Source organism: Cibotium barometz, chromosome 52 (genome assembly GCF_041138505.1).
Source record: "Cibotium barometz isolate CiBa-2024 chromosome 52, ASM4113850v1, whole genome shotgun sequence".
NCBI classification, from domain to species: domain Eukaryota; kingdom Viridiplantae; phylum Streptophyta; class Polypodiopsida; order Cyatheales; family Cibotiaceae; genus Cibotium; species Cibotium barometz.
The window spans coordinates 13,695,905-13,713,670 of NC_141097.1; the positions used below are offsets into that span (position 1 = coordinate 13,695,905).

At 44.6% G+C, this 17,766-nt stretch overlaps 1 protein-coding gene across 2 annotated transcripts in view; it reads left to right on the forward strand.

The window, feature by feature from the left end:
* Window positions 1-6,740: 6,740 nt before the first annotated feature.
* Window positions 6,741-17,766, forward strand: part of LOC147608830 (HEAT repeat-containing protein) — a 128,459-nt gene continuing 117,433 nt past the window's right edge. For both annotated transcript variants that reach the window (XM_086788234.1, XM_086788235.1), the window contains exon 1: window positions 6,741-7,145. In XM_086788234.1, the coding sequence (XP_086644360.1) occupies window positions 6,941-7,145 (205 nt within the window). In that variant the 5' untranslated portion in view covers window positions 6,741-6,940. The remainder of the gene's footprint in view (window positions 7,146-17,766) is intronic.

Below are 17,766 nucleotides of genomic sequence, written 5' to 3' on the forward strand. Positions count from 1 at the left end.
AATTTTAGAAAAATACTTCGCACCTTTGAGTTGATCAAACAACTCATCTATCTTAGGTAGCGGGTATTTGTTCTTAATGGTTACCACATTCAAGGAGCGCTAATCCACACACATGCGCATGGATCCATCCTTTTTCTTCACCAAAAGAATGGGCGATGCCCATGGTGAAGCACTATGGCGAATGAAGCCCTTACTAAGATAGTCAGCAAGCTGACGTTCTACCTCAGCTGCTTCAGTCGCACTAAGCCTGTATGACGGCTTAATAATTGGTTTGGTGCCCGGAACAACATCAATGCGATGAGGCAAAGCTCGTTCGGGTGGCAAACCCTTTGGTAAATCATTAGGAAAAATATCTTTAAATTCTTGTAACAGTTGTTGCAAAGACAAAGCATTAACTGGTTGCTTAAGATTATTTAAAGAGATTTTAGAAGAAGGTAAAGAGAAAGAAGGCATCGCTGAGGAAGATTCATTTGAAGAAGAAACATCATGCACATCAAACCCACTAGTTTGTGACACACAATAACAAAAATAGACTTCTTCTATTTGATTACTATGCTCCAAAAAAGAGAGTTCGGCATTACATATGAGTGGTGTTGGGGGTACATCACATTCCCCAATAAGTAAAACATGCTTACCATTGGCCTCAAACGTAAACGTATTATGTTCATAACTCCTTTTGAGTGATGACCCTAACCCATACAACCACTCCCGTCCTAAGATGACATCCGCACGAGACATATTCATCACTTGGAAGTCAAGAACCATAGTGTGTTCTTGCACAAACACAGGCACTTGCCGTACTAGAGTATCCCACACATCGTGATCATCCCCCTGAATGGTGGACACCACATAACGATGAGAACTCTTTGTCTCCGGCAACTTTAATTTCTTAACTAATACATAGTTCAAGAAATTGTGCGTGGCACCATCATCAATGAGAATACGTACTCGATGACCATAAATGGAGCCATGCATATGGACCAAATCGTGTGGTCCAACTGTCTCTTGCCACATAGATGCAGTGAGATTACACTCTTGCAACTCGACAGTGTGCGAAACCTCTACCCCAGAATACTTAGGATCAGCATCCAAGGGAAGCGTTTGCACCATGTGTACAGCCTTCTCCTTGACCTTATCCTTATTCTTGCGAGGCAACTGTGGACAATTTTTCTTCTCATGATCACTACCTAAGCAATGATAACATAGTTTCTCCTTCTTGGCCCATTCATAGTCTTGTGGAGACAACGGACCACTTGACCCTTTAGACTTCTTTGTGTTTTCAGTAGAATTGCTGGCAAGTTTACGCTTATTAGCATTAAATTGCAAGCCATTGAATTTGGCCGGTCTATCCATGCCCTTCTTATCCATGGTGTCATCAAAGATAAGGGCACTTTGGATAGCCGCTTCCAAAGTTTTAGGATACTGGGTTTTAACCTTTGCCTGATATTCTTTATCAAGGCCTCTAACAAACCCACGAACCTTTTGAAAGTCGTCCAAACCGTCTAGCTTGAGAATGACTTCACGGTATTTGGACACATACTGATTAAGTGTAAGACCTTCCATCTTGCACTTGTCCCAGGCTGTCCAACTCTGATCTTTCTCGTTTTGCGGTAAGAACTCCTTTTTAAAAGCTGCCGCAAACTCCTCCCAAGTCTTAGGGCGAGTTTCAATAGGTAGACTTATCCACCACTTGTAGGCTTTACCTTCAAGTGTGAGACTTGTCTCAGTGACCATAACAGCAGCGGGAGTGCGGCGTAAGCGATGCAAGTCCGTCCACTTGTGTAAAAATGTATGGACCGCATCCTTGTTACGATCGCGCTCCTCTCCCTTAAACACAGGCGGCTTCACGTTTTTCAACATAGCCCCTTCCTGCGTTGCAGAGGGTGCAATAGATTCTATTGTAGGATTTGGAACAAGAGGAGGCATAACTATCGGAATACGCCCTCCACTTGCCGCCGCCGATCCACTTGCAAAACGTGCCATAAATTCAGTAAAAAGCGTGCTCATGTTTGTGAGATTGGTATTGACATTTGTTATAGTGCGCTCAAGTGCAACTACCCTTGAAGTGAGACGCCCAAACTCTAACGTGTCTACCAAACCATAATCATCTAGTGGACTCGCACCCCCTTCGGCATCGGTCATGTTGGCATCCCGATCAGGCGCAACACTGATACCAGTGTAACGCCTCCGCTACGGCTGCATCTTCCTCAAGCCACCATAGCCTAGGCGTGGAGAAGAAGAGAGGGTGGAAGTCGGTTCACCTCCCAACCATATAATGACGAGTTAGGGTTTCTCGTTGGGTTTTATACCAAAACCCTGGCCTGTGTCCACACCTCCTAGCCCGGCCGCCCATCTTACTTAAGAGCCGTGCTAACTTAGATGTGTACACACATCAACCAAACCCTAACGCCCATTAACCCCTGAACCCCGCTAGCACTAATAATACTCTCGAGACTCCGAAAGCTATTAACTTATGCTAGGGTTCTTCGACTTCCGTAGGACCATAGTCCTGACATATTTGCATGCCTAGATAATATAATACGAGGGTAGAGCATTGATATCCTACACCCCCCTTAATGTCCACTTGTTGAATGTGAACTACCTTTGTGGTTTGATGTTGTGTTGATGAAGATGCCACTATAACTAATCCCTACTAAGAGCCTTTACGAAGATGTTTGCACAATTCTATGTTGTCGTCAGGTAGTAGACCATCTTGACCTCCCTACTAAGAGCCTTTATGAAGATGTTTGCACAATTCTCTGTCATCGATATTAGACCATCTTGACCTCCCATCTCGACCTCCATGAACATGATGAGCTTATGCACAAAGTGTTAATGAATCTCAATGTGTTTTGTGCGAGCATAAAACACGGGATTTTGGCAATGGCCATGCAACTTTGCTTATCACATTACAACATTGTAGGTTGCTTTTGTACCAATACTCCCATATCCTGTAGTATCCTCCTCAATGCTATAATGCCTCGCATGATGCAAAGCATGCAACTTTGTACTCAGTCTATGCCAATGAGAGTGTTGATGAGAGTGCAACTGTGGGGGCTATTCTTATGGATCCATTAGGAGAAACTTGGACTCTAAAATTTTTCCTCTAGGAAAGTATTAAGAAAATAATGGTCCAACAAATGAGAGAGCTGGATTTCTAGATCCACGTAAGACTTTTGGGGATCTCGTGCCACTATAAATCTTACAAGATTAAGTTAGTAGAATATAATATTGGGACCAAATCTTAAAAACTTGAGAAATGTTAGATGTACCTTGAAGTCCTCATAATAAAATATTCTCATGTCATAAATGTCAATGTGAATTACGAGTTTGTTTCCCTCTTTCACTTTGCATGCTTTGATTTTTCTCCCTTTTTCACATTTTCCCCTTTTTTCTCGTGTGCCATATCTCATGCTTCCTTGCTTAGTTTTTGAAGAAAATTTATGGTTAGCTTCCTCTCTAGTATGTCCATCTTCTCCTAAAATTTCATTTCATTTAGATAAAAGTTCAGTGAGATATTACTAATTTCTCAAGTCCATGAAGTTAGTCCTTCTTCTTAGTTACCCTTTCTCCTATACTTTTTGGGTGCAAATACAGTACCATAGCACTCTCTTATAGTTTGGAAAACTTGAGAATGGTAATAACATTTTTTTCATTCTACTATGAAGCTTTCAATTTTAAATGTTTGTTTGTATAAGTTTTCATTCTACTATGAAGCTTTCAATTTTCAAATGTTTGTATAAATAAGTTTAATGCTACACTAATGCTATATTTTTCTCTTTTCTCTACAAGTTTTGTGTAACTTATAATAGTTTGTGTTTCGTTGGTTTTGAAGGTTTAAAGGTTTTTACTTCACATTTGTCTAGAAGTAAGAAGCACTTTTCATTTTGTTGTCCTTTTAAAGTTTTGGTTGTTTTTTGGATTTTATTTTCTTATATTTTGCTAGTTTTTTGAATATTTGTTGTTTCTTTATTACAAGTTTTGACGCTTTGTATTTTGTTTATTTTGTTTTGGTGCCGATGTTAGCCACTTAATCCTCTATGCTAATATATACCATATCTACATCACTTGTTGGAACCTTACTCCCTCACAAAGTGATAGTACACCTCAATGTGCTTCGTCCTAGCATGGTATACTAGAGGTTATTGGCCAACTGTATGCTACTTATGTTGTCACAATAAATGAAAACAAACCACCTATTCATGGCCTCGCCCATATCATCAAGTAGCTTTTGAAACTAAGATACCTCACAAAGCTGCCAAACTGCCTCTATAATAACAAAATGCCTTGAGGTGATTTCACCACCTTTATACTTAAGAAATATCGTAGCTCACCCAAATCCTTCATCTCAAAATTCTACTTCAAAAGCAAGATGCTTTTTGATCTTGTTTTACCATGCTTTGGGTGCATGCTTCAAGCCATACGAGGCTTTGCATAACACAAAATCTAGGTGTGCATCACTCTCGTCAATGTATACCTATGTGATGCTTTGGGTGCATGCTTCAAGCCATACGAGGCTTTGCATAACACAAAATCTAGGTGTGCATCACTCTCGTCAATGTATACTTCTTATTGTAAATCACCATGCCTATGTGATGTAAAGACCAACCCTTCGTTGCTACATTCATAGTAATGATAGCTCTCACTATTGCCATTCTTGCAACCATGCTAAATGTCTCCTCATAGTCAATGCCATAGTTCTGTGCATAATCCTTGGCATCAATCTTGTCTTATACTTGCTCATTGATCCATCCGAGTTATGCTTAACCTTATACACTTGATTTTATCTAATTTTCTTTTTACCCTTAGACACAGGCACTAACTCCATGTTATCCAATGCTGCCATCTCCTCATCCATGACATCTTTCCATTTTTTATTTCCAAGTGCCTACTCAAAACAAGTGAGCTCCAACTCTTGCATTGCTTTAACCATGCAAGCATAATGATGGGCTATATATGCATCATATCTCAACCTATCAATAGGGTATCTAGACCTCGTAGACCTACATACACCTGGATCTCTGCCAAGTGTCCTCAAAATAACGATGGTGGTTCTCCTTGCACCAGGGAGTAACCAAGCAACTACTCAACTCAATTGGGTGTTGAAAAACAAGTAAAGGGAGAGGAGACACACACACAGGAGCAAGCCCTAATGTATATTGCAAACCCTAACCATAGAGGGAAGCCATCTCCCTTCTCACACAATGCATAAAGCCATAATCCATAATACACAAGACACACTATAAGTTGTGTCCACACACTACTAACCCTAGCTAATGTCCACACACTATGACCAGTTGGACGCGGTCATTTATGTCTCACACATGCTGCTACCTAACATGCCAGCACATAGCACAGCTGGCACACACCGACATCGAGCTTGGATCTTAACAGCCTCTCTCAAGCTCATGATGTACTGCCATAGATGAAGATGTAGATGAGCTTGGGCTATCAAAGCTCTCAACACTCTCCTTTGAGAATCTCCTCAATCAAAATGGCTATTGGAAAATTTGTGATTCTCGAAAGAAAAGGGGAAATGGATGAAGGATTAAAGTAACAAGAGCAATTTTCACTCCAATGGTAAGGAAAGCAATAAAACCATTGGTGACAACCAAAAAATAGGTGCTAAGTTTAAGTAAACACACATGATAGTAACCTTGCATTTTGAATTAAGATTCCCAGCATTTGAAATATTGATGAAACAATATTTTTAATCCAAAGACTATATTCATCGAAATAGAATCCTCTAGTTAAAAAATGACGATTAGAGAAGGGTTGGGATTGAATCATGTTGACCATCTAGCTTTGACTAATCCAGGCTTAGCTCACTTCTGATGTTGATTCGTGTTAAACATCATGAGTGTCTATTTATTAATTGGGGCTACCACCGTGATTAATAAATAGAAGCTTCAAACAGTAAGTGAGGCTACCACCCCGATTAATAAATAGAAGGTTCAAAGGTTCTAACCTTTGCTTTCACTAGGGCAAGACATCCTCGTCAAGCCCTTACATTGCCATTGTCACGTCGCTCAGTACCCCCCCCAGCAATTTTGACATGGCCCACCTTTCTTCAGACAGAGCAATGGTTGTATAGATGGAGACCTACACACACACACACACACACACACACACACACACACACGCATATATATATATATATATATATATATATAGAGAGAGAGAGAGAGAGAGAGAGAGAGAGAGAGAGAGAGAGAGAGAGAGAGAGAGAGATCCAACTTTGCATGCAAAAGAAGAGAGCATATATATTGAGGGAGAGAAGAAGGGGAGAGTGGATTTTTTTTTTCCACTAGCCAGCATTGTGGTTAGTTGGTTAAGGGATGTGCCCTGGACGAAAGAGGTCCTTGCTAGGCACACTTGGTTGTTGATTGGCTTCGAGAAAAAAAAAATCATCAGTAGTGACACCTTGCAAAAAAAAGGGTGGATTTTTTTTTTGAAAATGGGAGATTGAAAAATCGAACATTAAAACCTTAAAAAAGTAAGGTTCTTAAAATAAAGGGTCCATTTTTTAAAGATGAAACCACAGCTAGCTGAGGAGGACATTGAAAGAAAGAAAAAAAAGCAAAGATTTGGGTCCTTAAGCAAAGCTGTAAAGATTAGAGTGGCACTAGCAGTGTTCACTTAAGGAGGACTTCCACGTGGCATTTAAGTATGCACTATACTATATATTATATCTATGTTTATTTGTGTTTATATTATATATTATATATTATATGTTTATTTTGTGTTTCTATTATATGTTTATGTATACAGAGAAATCAGTAAATTGTCAAGGAAGCTTTGGTTAGAATCGACCTCGCCGTTTTGCGGGATTGGAGGTAAGCCCATCAAGCCTTCGCACTGCTGCAAGCAAAGGAGGACTTCGAAAGCATTTGAAGGCACTGCTGAGGACCTCAAAAGCATTGATGGGTTGAAGGGACCTATGGCCATGGAGGTGGAGAGCGCCTCGCTCTGCAACGTGGTGATCAAGTACTTGCTGGATCAGCAGTACCTGCTCACCGCCTTTGAGCTCATGCATGAGCTCATCGAAGATGGGCACTCCGATCGAGCCACCCGCCTCCAACAACTCTTCTCTGACGCAGACACTTACCCCCCAGACGAGATTTTGCGCCTCCAAAACCTTCAAGGTAGGGATTTTGCAGAGCAATCTCAGTAATCTTTTTTTTTTGGGATTAGTTGTTTTTCCTAAAATTGAAGACACTAATCTGGCTCATAGATCTTAGATCTTCCCGTTTTTACTGTGACGGCTATTGGTCAATTGAATGAGCGTGTGGTATAGGGCGGACTTTGTGTGTGTGTCTGTGTGCGCGCGCGCGTAGAGAGAGAGAGAGAGAGAGAGAGAGAGAGAGAGAGAGAGATCAATGCACATAGTTAAGGTGCACCATTTTTGCATATTACCCACCCTGAAAACCATGTTCCACCTTTCTTTAAAAGAATCATTATTCTTCTTGATACATGTACCTAGTTTAGGTGGGGGTGAATGCCATAATTCTCTATCAAATAATATTAATTTTCTCAAAATGTATATAATTTAGGTGCAGTTTAGCAATTGTAGGGATTTGGATTCAGCACTTACCCAAGGAAACAAGAAAACTCCAATAGGGAATTTGGATTCAGCACTTACCCAAGGAAACAAGAAAACTCCAAGACCTTCGAGGGACCGGATTGAATTTTCAGTCTCTTGTGATGTTCTGAAGATGGCACTCAGAGATCACCAGCCCATTAGCATTAGAATATACTTAAATCTTAGATGTGAAGCTTGAGGGAAGCCCTATGTACCCTGTGCCATGTGCTGAAGGTAGTCTGCGACAGTTTTTTTATGACTACATGTATTTGATGGTAACTGCTCTTCAGATTATTCTAGTCAGCATGGAAGGGCAGAAGCAAGGGTATGTATAAGAATACGAAAGAAGGGGTAGAAGCCTCAGTCTTTATCGTCTCATCAGGGTTTCTGAGTTTCGGGAATGCATTATGCCAATGTATTGCTCATGCACATGCCTATGGTATGTTGTGCTATGATGCGAGTTGTTCTCTTTTGGGAGACAGTTTGGGAGTCTGTGTTGTGATGCAGAAGCACTAGATGTGTCAAGGTGTGATGCTGTTCATAGGGTGAGAGGCTATGGATGGTTGTGGCAGCTCTGATCATGGGAGAAAGCTTCTGTATACAAGACTCATGTGAAAGAGTCTTTTGATGTGAACAATGGCTGAACTTGTTTGTGGATGCCAAGTGGACAAGAAGCCATGATGCAGGGTCTTTGCTGGCTTCATGAGTTCTACTGTGACGGCTGAGTTTCTAGCCTTATTGTAATCAAAGCTCTTATAATCAATTAAAGAAATACCGCAAGGGGCGCCACTGCGTTTTGGGGCCAATCGGTGTCCGTGTACTATTTGTAGGAGCACTCTAGCTCCCCTTGTTTGTTTCCCTTTTCTAGGTCCTCGATAGTGTTGAAGTGTTTTGTGTGCAAGTTTGTTTTTGAACCGCCCTTTGGTTTTGTCTGAAGACCGAGGCCGGTTTACAGTATTGAAGGACCTTAATGATAGCATGATCCTCATTCATCCCAAAGTGTTTCAAGTTGTTCGGCCCAGCGTAAAGTGACTTAAGACTATGGTGAGATGTTATTTTCAAGTTTCAGACAGCATCGTTCGTCATTCTCAATTCAGTAAAGCAATTACTCCATAAAGGAAAGGAAGGGGTAGGAGAAAGGGGGGGAGAAGCATCTTGGTCATTGAGACTCGGTGTTGGTGTATTGTGGATGATTGTGAATGTTTCAAATTTAATTGCCGACTAAAACAATTCAGAAAAACAATAACTATTAGAAAATAATTGCTTCTTCTGACATTGCTATCACAGCAAGTTTCCCTGCTATCTAACAAATGTGTTACAGGAGGTGTAAGCAGCCAATTTCAGTCACAATTTCTATTCTTGATGTGGAAAAAAATAAATTTAAATACAGATTTGGAGGTTGTTTTCAGCCTTTAATCAATAAAAAGCACTTCCACTTAAACAGGCAATCTGTCAAGAACATTGGCACTAAGAATCCTATGTACAGTCGACACACCTGTACCAACCCTCTCTACCTTCCAAGGGTACTATCCATCTCTGTCATGGATTCCCTGTCCCATGTCCAATCAGTAGCAAGGTTGTACCAAACATGTGTCCACTCCAGTGAGTCAGTGACCTATCTCCGGGAGAAAACCCAAATACATGTTTCCTCGAGAAACCTACGACCTGTTTCCACGTGAAACCGTTAGGCCTGTTTCCCTTTGAAAACTGTGTCTTGTTTTCATACAGAACCATTCACAGCAAGCACCATTCAACAACAGTGCCAACATCGGCATACATCTAGTTACCTGTTCCCTCATGAAACATCTGGAAACATAGAGATGTCCATAACTGTAGGTCCCTCTGTTCCTATTGCAGATGTATATGCAAGCAGGAAGAAAACAATTTGCTCCATGAGCACGCAGCCATGCGAGCTTGCATCACTCCGATGCCAAGAAACACATTCAAGTGACCTGTACTTGCAGCCGGAAACCCCGGAAACCCAAGAACATAGCTGAATTTGCAGCCAACCAAAAACAGCCCATAAACAGTCCTCGAACCGATCTCAAAACAGTCCCGGAATTGCTCATGTTCGTAGCCACATGCACTGCCACGAAACAGTCCATAAACCCTTTCCAAAAACAGTCCTGAACCAAAGCAAAGAGAAGCTGAAAGTTCCATCAGTTGAACGCCATCGACATGATGTCTATGTTCATGAAAAACCAGCCCCTATCCGCCTTTATGTCCAGAGAAACTAGCCCCCTGGCCACCTCCAAAAAGCACCAGTGCTGCTGGGTGTTTCATAGAAAGCAAGGGAGTGAAAGAGAAAGCCAAGGCGCATGTGCAGTCCTACTGTTTTTCCACCAGTAGATAGATGCACCCTGCCATTTGCTCTCTGCAATCCAACCAGCCAGCGTGTAAGTGCTGTCCTGCGTGTGAGTGCTGTCCAGCCATCAAGCGGTGCTCTGTTTTCTGCAGTCCAGCGCTCTGCTTTTTCACTAATCAAAAGGCGCCTAGCTGCCATGCCATCTGCTCGCCCTTCTCCAAGTGAGAGGGAGAAAAAGCACAAGCGCAAGAGTACCAAGAGAGAGGCGCCTGCTTTCTGCCCGCCAGCCCCTCTTTTTTTGAAAAAGCACACACGTGGCCCCAATAATAGCATCTGGGCCACGTTTACTTTCATAAAAAGTATTATAATGTTTTTAAAGGTTTTTAAAACCTTTTTGAATTAAAATCTCTTTGCCCCCTTCACACTTGGGGTTATCCACACATGGGTTTCCTTTTGAACTCCAATTTGATGCCATTCACACTGTCCACCATGTCCCCATGCACAGCTGCATATTTCAAATTGATTTGAGAGCCAATGGTATTGCTCCTTTGAGCACACAACACCTAGGGAATGCTCTCCTCTAGCTTTGCCTGTTGCCGACTACCTCATAAATACTACCCTAGCTGCATTCTTCCATTGATTTGTGCACCTTTCTTGGGAAAGCTGAGTGCTTAGATGGCTAAGCCTAGCACTGATGATGAGCCAATGTGTCACATGGCACTTTAGTGCATGGGTGCATGTGACATTCCCTCTTGCATAGCTTGGTGGTAGTTGCATGGCCTCCAAGTAGTCTGCCAACGTTGATGGCTTTCGGATTGGCATCTATCATGTTCATAGACAATCTATTCAGGGTTAACAAACATTATGTAACATGCACTTGCTTTGTGGAAGCGTTTAAATGATAAGATGTTTATACTTAACACTTGCTGAAAACTGAATCGCAAAGTTCAGGGTTGAGAGAAGTACACATGAACACCAGATTGGGTGCCAATCCACCCTCTCAAGGGCCCCCACCTTATAGGTGTATTTGCTTTATTGCTTGCAAGAGAATGTGGTACAAGACTTGACTTACTTGCTGTCCACTGGACTGCACAATACCTGGACCTTTTTGGACTGATATGGACCTGCCTGTGGGATGATTTGGAGCCCCTTCAGCTGTGCGTTAGGCTGCTCACAGAGCTGCCCTGATGGTACCTGATTTTGGCGCCCCTTTTGGGTGTGTTTTGCTTCCCTATAGGCTACCTTGATAATGTGCATAAATCTTTAGATGGCTGCCCTTTGCTTGCTGATCTAGTCGCCCTCCTTATGCAGTTCTTTTGCCTCCCTTTCTTGCCCCTTGGATGAGAGTACTACTCTCCTTGCTTGCCCTTGGCAGAGAGGTGTATCTTCCACATGAGAGCTAAGATATGATGCCTTCTCTTGTCCCAGATCTTCCATAAATATAGGCATTGATGCTAGCTAGGGTTGGCACTTATTGCATGAAAGGCCCTTAAGCCACGTTAGATAGGCGCCCTTTATTGCCCCTCCGTTTGGTCTACTATCTCAAACTGTTCCACCTTGAAGGGTGCCCATGGGCTGTCCACAGCCATGGCCACACTTTTGACCATCATTAGTCACCATTAACCTTAATGGTTTTCACACATGGCACGACACATTTGCCCAGGACTTGGACAAGGACTTGACACTTGACTCGACCTTCCCAAACACCGACGATGGGTTTAATAAGTGTCTGGTTTGGCCTATACAACATTACATCTTGCAAAGAGGGCTACATAAACTTGCGCCTCAGGCACAACAGAACTAACCCCTAATGACTTAGATGCATCCTATGACACTTTCCTTGGACTATGGGCTCACAACATGCTCTTGGTCCATCAGAAAAGGTATCCTGAAACCCATCCCGTCAAGTGGGAATAGACTCCGTTGAACACCCACACGCATAATAGCACAACTTAAATATCACAATTTGAATGGACAACTTAATAACAACTGAAAATTAAAATGAAATGAAATGTTGATCAATGGACACCAGCACTGGGGCCGGAACGGGCCGACCCCCCCCCTCAATATATGATATATTATTGGGAGTATTTAACAAATACAATGCTCTATGGGTTCAAAGAACCAGATGATGTCCATGTACAACTGAGATGAAAATAGTACCAAACAAGAGATTCGAAGTAGACGTTCGAAGGAGTGCGACCACTTGAGCGGTCAAGTCTCTACGGTCCCGTGCCTTCACTGGAATCCGCGGAGAGCGCCCCACTCGTGTTCCAGGACCACGCACAAAGAGGCACTCTCGTACTAACGCCTGGCTCTCCGGATCTCGGCACCCATGGACCGTGGTTCTCCAAAAGCTTGGACTACCCGGCACCGAACGGGTGTTAGCGGTAGAGAGAATCCTTTATCAGATTTACAACAAAATCCTTTACTTAAATCTGAATCCACTTACTTGTAGCTCGCTAATGGAAGACAAATACCCAAGGCGTCTGTGTGCAGCTACTAGAGATGGACACCAGGGCGCAGCAGCCTGTCGAGGAGGAGCAGCAGCAACTGCCTGTGTAGAAGGTGTAGCCACCTGAAGAGGGGAGAAGCAGAGCCGCCTATAGCCGCCTATGGAAGGGAGGCGCAACCCCATGCAGCCGCCTGTAGAGGGGAGTGCAGCCCCACGCAGCCGCCTGTAGAGGGGAGTGCAGCCCCACGCAGCCGCCTATAGAAGAGGGCGCAGCTGCCTATAGAAGAGGCGCAGCCGCCTGTTGTGGAGGAGATGCAGCCTGCTGTGGAAAGTGCGCAACCGCCTGTAAAGGAGGAGGAGGAGGTGCAGCCTGCTGGAGAGCAAGCGCAGCCGCCTGCAAAAGGCATAGCCGCCTGCTGTAGAGGAAGCACAGCTTGTTGGAGAGCATGCGCAGCCGCCTACAAGGGAGGAGGAGGAGGCGCAGGCGCCAGCTGAAGAGGAGCGCAGCCTGCTGGTAGAGCACAGCCGCTTGAGGGCGCAGAAGCCGCTTGTCGTGGAGAAGGGGCAGCCGCCTGCTGGGCAGAGGGAGCAGCCGCTATGGAGAGGAAATGCCTGGCTGCAGTCGCCTGTGAGGTGGCGTAGCCGCCTTTGGAGTGTAGAAGTAGCCTGGCTGCAATCGCCTATGAGGTGGCGCAGCCGCTTGCAGAGGAAGAGGCGCAGCCTCTTGTGTAGAGAGAGAGCAGCCCACCAGCGTGCAGCAACCTGAGGAAGGCGGAGAGATGCCCTGGGTGTAGCTGTATGAGAGCTCCTTTGTAGGTGTTGGAGAGGAAGCACACGACCACAGCTGGCCGGCTCCCCAAGCTTGCATGGGGGCGGCCAATTTCAAGGTGGGTGTGGGTAGGTGGCCATGCACCCACCCCCACACATAGAGGGTTAAGAGTGGGGTTTCTCTCCCCACCTTGGCCCACACGTGGGTGCCCACTTTTAAATGAATGTGAACTAACAACCTTATAAAATTAAAGGTTAGAAAGAAAGCTTTTAAACAAACAAGTGCAATACACTTACCACCTGTTCACACGCAACAAAACTCGTCAGAAGACAGAGCAAACTTCACGACTCACTGGCAGGCGTCCCCGCTCAGTAAGTGGCACGTCAAACAGGCAAACACAAAAATACAAGTCATGCGAAAACAGTTCCAATCATGCAAAACATGAATGCATGTGCAAATAGTATCATGGACATATCTCCCGTTCATGGAACAAGTACAAAACATCTGTCGGGCACAAAAATGGCACGACAGAAAACATAAATCCCGGTCTTCCTATGGAGTGACAGTCTCATAGGTAAGACACAGATCCAGGCACGAGCCTCCCTATGGAGTGACAGTCCCATAGGCAAGACACGGCACAAATACTGGCTCTTCCATGGCGTGACAATCCCATGGATAGAACACAGTCCAGGTCATACACGGGTGGCACCAGTCTGGCTCCCGTCCATACGACACCATCCTGCTAACAGACGGGTGGCACCTGTCTGGCTCCTGTCCATGTCAAGCAGAAAAATTATGGCCCCTTCACATGAGACAGCGGCCTGGCCTCAAGTGAACGAGACACAAATCTGGAGATGGACCAAATGGTCGGCCAATTGGTGACATCCCCCCGGGCTTTAGAACCTGGAGGTTTTTGCCTGTCAAATTTCACCTTTCGGCAAGTAATACATGCACGTACATAAGCCTCAATGTCTTTACGTGTCACGATGATGGATACGAAGTGGATGGAGGAGGTTCACTGATGGATGCGAAGTGGATGGAGGAGGGTGACTTAGCAGATTCACCTCAGGAGTTGCAGCTTTATCTTGATGCCTATGAGTTGGAGTCGACTCTTGTTACGACTCATTCAGGTTCAGCAGAGCATAGGTCTGGAGCATTGCCTGATGCTCAAGAGGGGGGTAGCACCTCCGCTCCCTTGTTACAGACAGGCTCAGTTGTTATCTAGGAGTCGCTTGGTGACATCTTTGTATTCACCCGAAGGTACTGAGGCTGACAGTACATCTGCTTATGGGACTTCTATGATATTGTGTTCTAGACACATGAGATGGTACAGTTGAGTATGGTTCACAGTCGCGCGCACCTTGAACTCTAATTGCAACTATGGATAACTCTATGGAGGGCATAAGTCTTGCGAGCAGTCCTAGAGTTGGTTTGGTTTCATGGAAAAATGGATCGAACTCTATTTGTGCATGTATGCATACACTTTTTGAGGTAGAGGTATTTTTGTATTCTGGTGCCATTGGATCCTGGTACCATTGAGAATACATTGGGAAATACTCTGCATTGTGTTGAGTGCTGCATGTATGTTGGTATGATACATCAAGTGCTTTATTATGTTCATGGGTGTGACTCCTGCGGGATAGCCATGAAACATATGTGGGAAAGTACTTACTGGATGTAGTGTTTGGATGCATTGAGTGCTTTCATATGCTCATGTTGTACCATCAGTCGTGGGTCCTGCGGGATGCCCATGGGGGTAAGGCTTGCGAGCAGCCCTTAGACTGTTACTTTGGAGTAGGTAGAGCATTTTGAGGAGCATATTGTTTGCAAATGCATGTGTGCCATATGTAGAATGATGCATGGTTTTGTTTTTGGTTAACACAGTTAACGTGTTTCCATTTGGTTTTAGACTTTTGCTGTAGGTTCTGAAGGAACAAGCAAGAGGAGAGTGTGGCTTATTGTGCAGGGCGATTATTTTATCACCCAGATGCATTGGAAGGCCATTGTTTTTGCCATATGGGGTGTCTTTGCTCATAAGATGCTTAACTGTGCCATTGAGTGCAATCGAGGACGCTTGCCATTTTTCAAGAGGGGGGTATGTCACGACCCTGTGGTTTTCTCTGGACAAGATGCAGGTGTGCACGGGGACATGGTGGACAGTGTGAATGGCATCAGGTTGGAGTGGAAGAGGAAGCCCATGTGTGGACAAGCCCAAAAGTGTGAAGGGAGCCAAGTGATTAAAGTTCTCTCTCATAACTCATGGGGACAAAGGATTTTGGAGGGGACAAAGGTTTAAAAACCTTTAAAATTATAAAAGAATTCCTTTTTCGGGATAATCGTGGCCCTTAGGCTATTTTGGGGCCACGTGTGCTTTTTGGGAGAAAGAGGGGCTGGCAGGCAGAAAGAGGCGCCTAACTCTTGTTGAGTGCTGTGCTTTTTCGCTGAGGAGGGCTGGTCGCCTGAAAATACATGGCTGGCTGGTTCTCTTCTTGGATTTACAGCTTGGCTACAGCATCTGTGAGCAGGTACAGCTGCAGGAGAAGGAGGCGGACTGGTCAGGAGGGATTTTCCCTTGCAGGCGGCTGCAGGACTGCAGGCACACAGAGCTGGGTGTGCCGTCTCTCTTTCTTATGCCAACAGGTGGGCTGGACTGCAGATTGGCTGGCTTTTGGGGAGAGGTGGTAGAAGTTGGCTGCGTGGAGGAGAAGAGAAAACAGCCTGGTTGGCTGCGTGGAGGATAGCGGTACCGTACAGTAGTTGTGAAAAGGGCTTGTACAGATTGGTACGGGTGCTGCAGGTTCAGGCGCCTACTGTGCAGATGCAGATCTGTACGAACAGGTACATGCAGGCGGACAGGGACAGTTCTGTCCAGCAGGTACAGGCGGTTCTGAGCAGCTGAATCGCTTTGGCTTGTTGGAAAGGGCAGCAGGCAGGCTGTGCTTCAGAAGTTGTAGGCGCAGCTGAATATCTCCACCGGCATGCTTTTGGGAGAGTAACGGGCTGGCTGCTGTGCTGTGCTACAGAACAGAGACACATGCCTTCCTTTTCTCTCTCTCTCTAGCTCTTGGAAGATGCGCTTCTTTCCCTCCCTTGCTTGCTATGAAACGCCCAATAGCACTGGTGCTTTTTTGGAGGGGGCGTGTTTTTGGAGAAGACAAGGGCTGGTTTTTTTCTTGACATAAAGGTGAACAAGGGCTGGTTTTTCATGAACATAGACATCTCATCGATGGCGTTCATCTGATGGAACTTTCAGCTTCTCTTTGCTTTGGGTTCGGGACTGTTTTGGGACAGTTTATGGGCTGATTTTGTTTGGTAGCAAATTCAGCTATGTGCTTGGGTTTTTGGCTGCAAGTACAAGGTCACTTGGTTATGTTTCTTGGCATGGGAGTGATGCAAGCTCGCATGGCTGCGTGCTCATGGAGCAGATTGTTTTCTTCCTGCTAGAAAGGAATAGTGGGACCTCCAGTTATGGGCATCTCTATGTTGCCAAATGTTTCATGAGGGAACAGGTAACTGGATGTATGCCATTGTTGGCACTGTTGTTGAATGGTGCCATGAATGGTTCTGTATATGGAAACAGGACAAATTTTCTCAAAGGGAAACAGGCCTAAGGGTTTCATGTGGAAACAGGTCGTAGGTTTCTCGAGGAAACATGTTTTTGGGTTTCTCCAAGAGATAGGTCACATCAGGCAGAAGGTACAGGAATGGACACATGTTTGGTACAGCCTTGCTACTGATTGGACAGGGGACAGGGGATCCATGACAGAGATGGATAGTACCCTTGGAAGGTAGAGAGGTTTTGTACAGGTGTGTCGACTGTATGGTATGCTGTGCTGTGATACTCTTTTGAGAGACAGTTTGGGAGTCTGTGTTGTGATGCAGAAGCACTGGATGTGTCAAGGTGTGATGCTGTTCATAGTGTGAGAGGCTATGGATGGTTGTGGCAGCCTTGATCATGGGAGAAAGCTTCTGTATGCAGACTCAATGTGAGAGAGTCTTTCGATGCGAACAATGGCTGGACTTGTTTGTGGATGCCGAGTGGACAAGAAGCCATGATGCAGGTTCTTTGCAGGCTTCAGGGGTTCTACTGTGACGGTCGTGTTTCCAGCCTTATATTGTAATCTAAGCTCTTAAAATCAATTAAAGAAATACCGCAAGGGGCGCCACTGCGTTTTGGGGCCAATCGGTGTCCGTGTACTATTTGCAGGAGCACTCTAGCTCCCCCTGTTTGTTTTCTTTTTCTAGGTCCTCAATGGCGTTGAAGTGTTTTATGTGCAAGTGTTTGTTTCACCGCCCTTTGCTATCTGAAGGCCGGTTTACATTACGCATGCTTGGCCAAAAGAAATATCTCTCAATCATGTGTGTAGTGGGCATGATACCTCTATGACCAGCATAAGGTGGAGCGTGACATTCCTCCATAACCTTTGGACGCAAATCGTTTACCACACATAGGCAGTTATCCTTCATAAGATAACCCTCGTTGATAACATAAGAGGCATGTGAATGACCAGCCATCAAATCAGTCCATACATGGCAAAAATTAGCATCCAAATGATACAAATCTCGCATGGTAGATAAGTCCCCATGAGAGGCCACTGAGTCTGCAGCCACATAAGGCCTCCTGGATAATGCATCGGCCACCACATTTTTCTTTC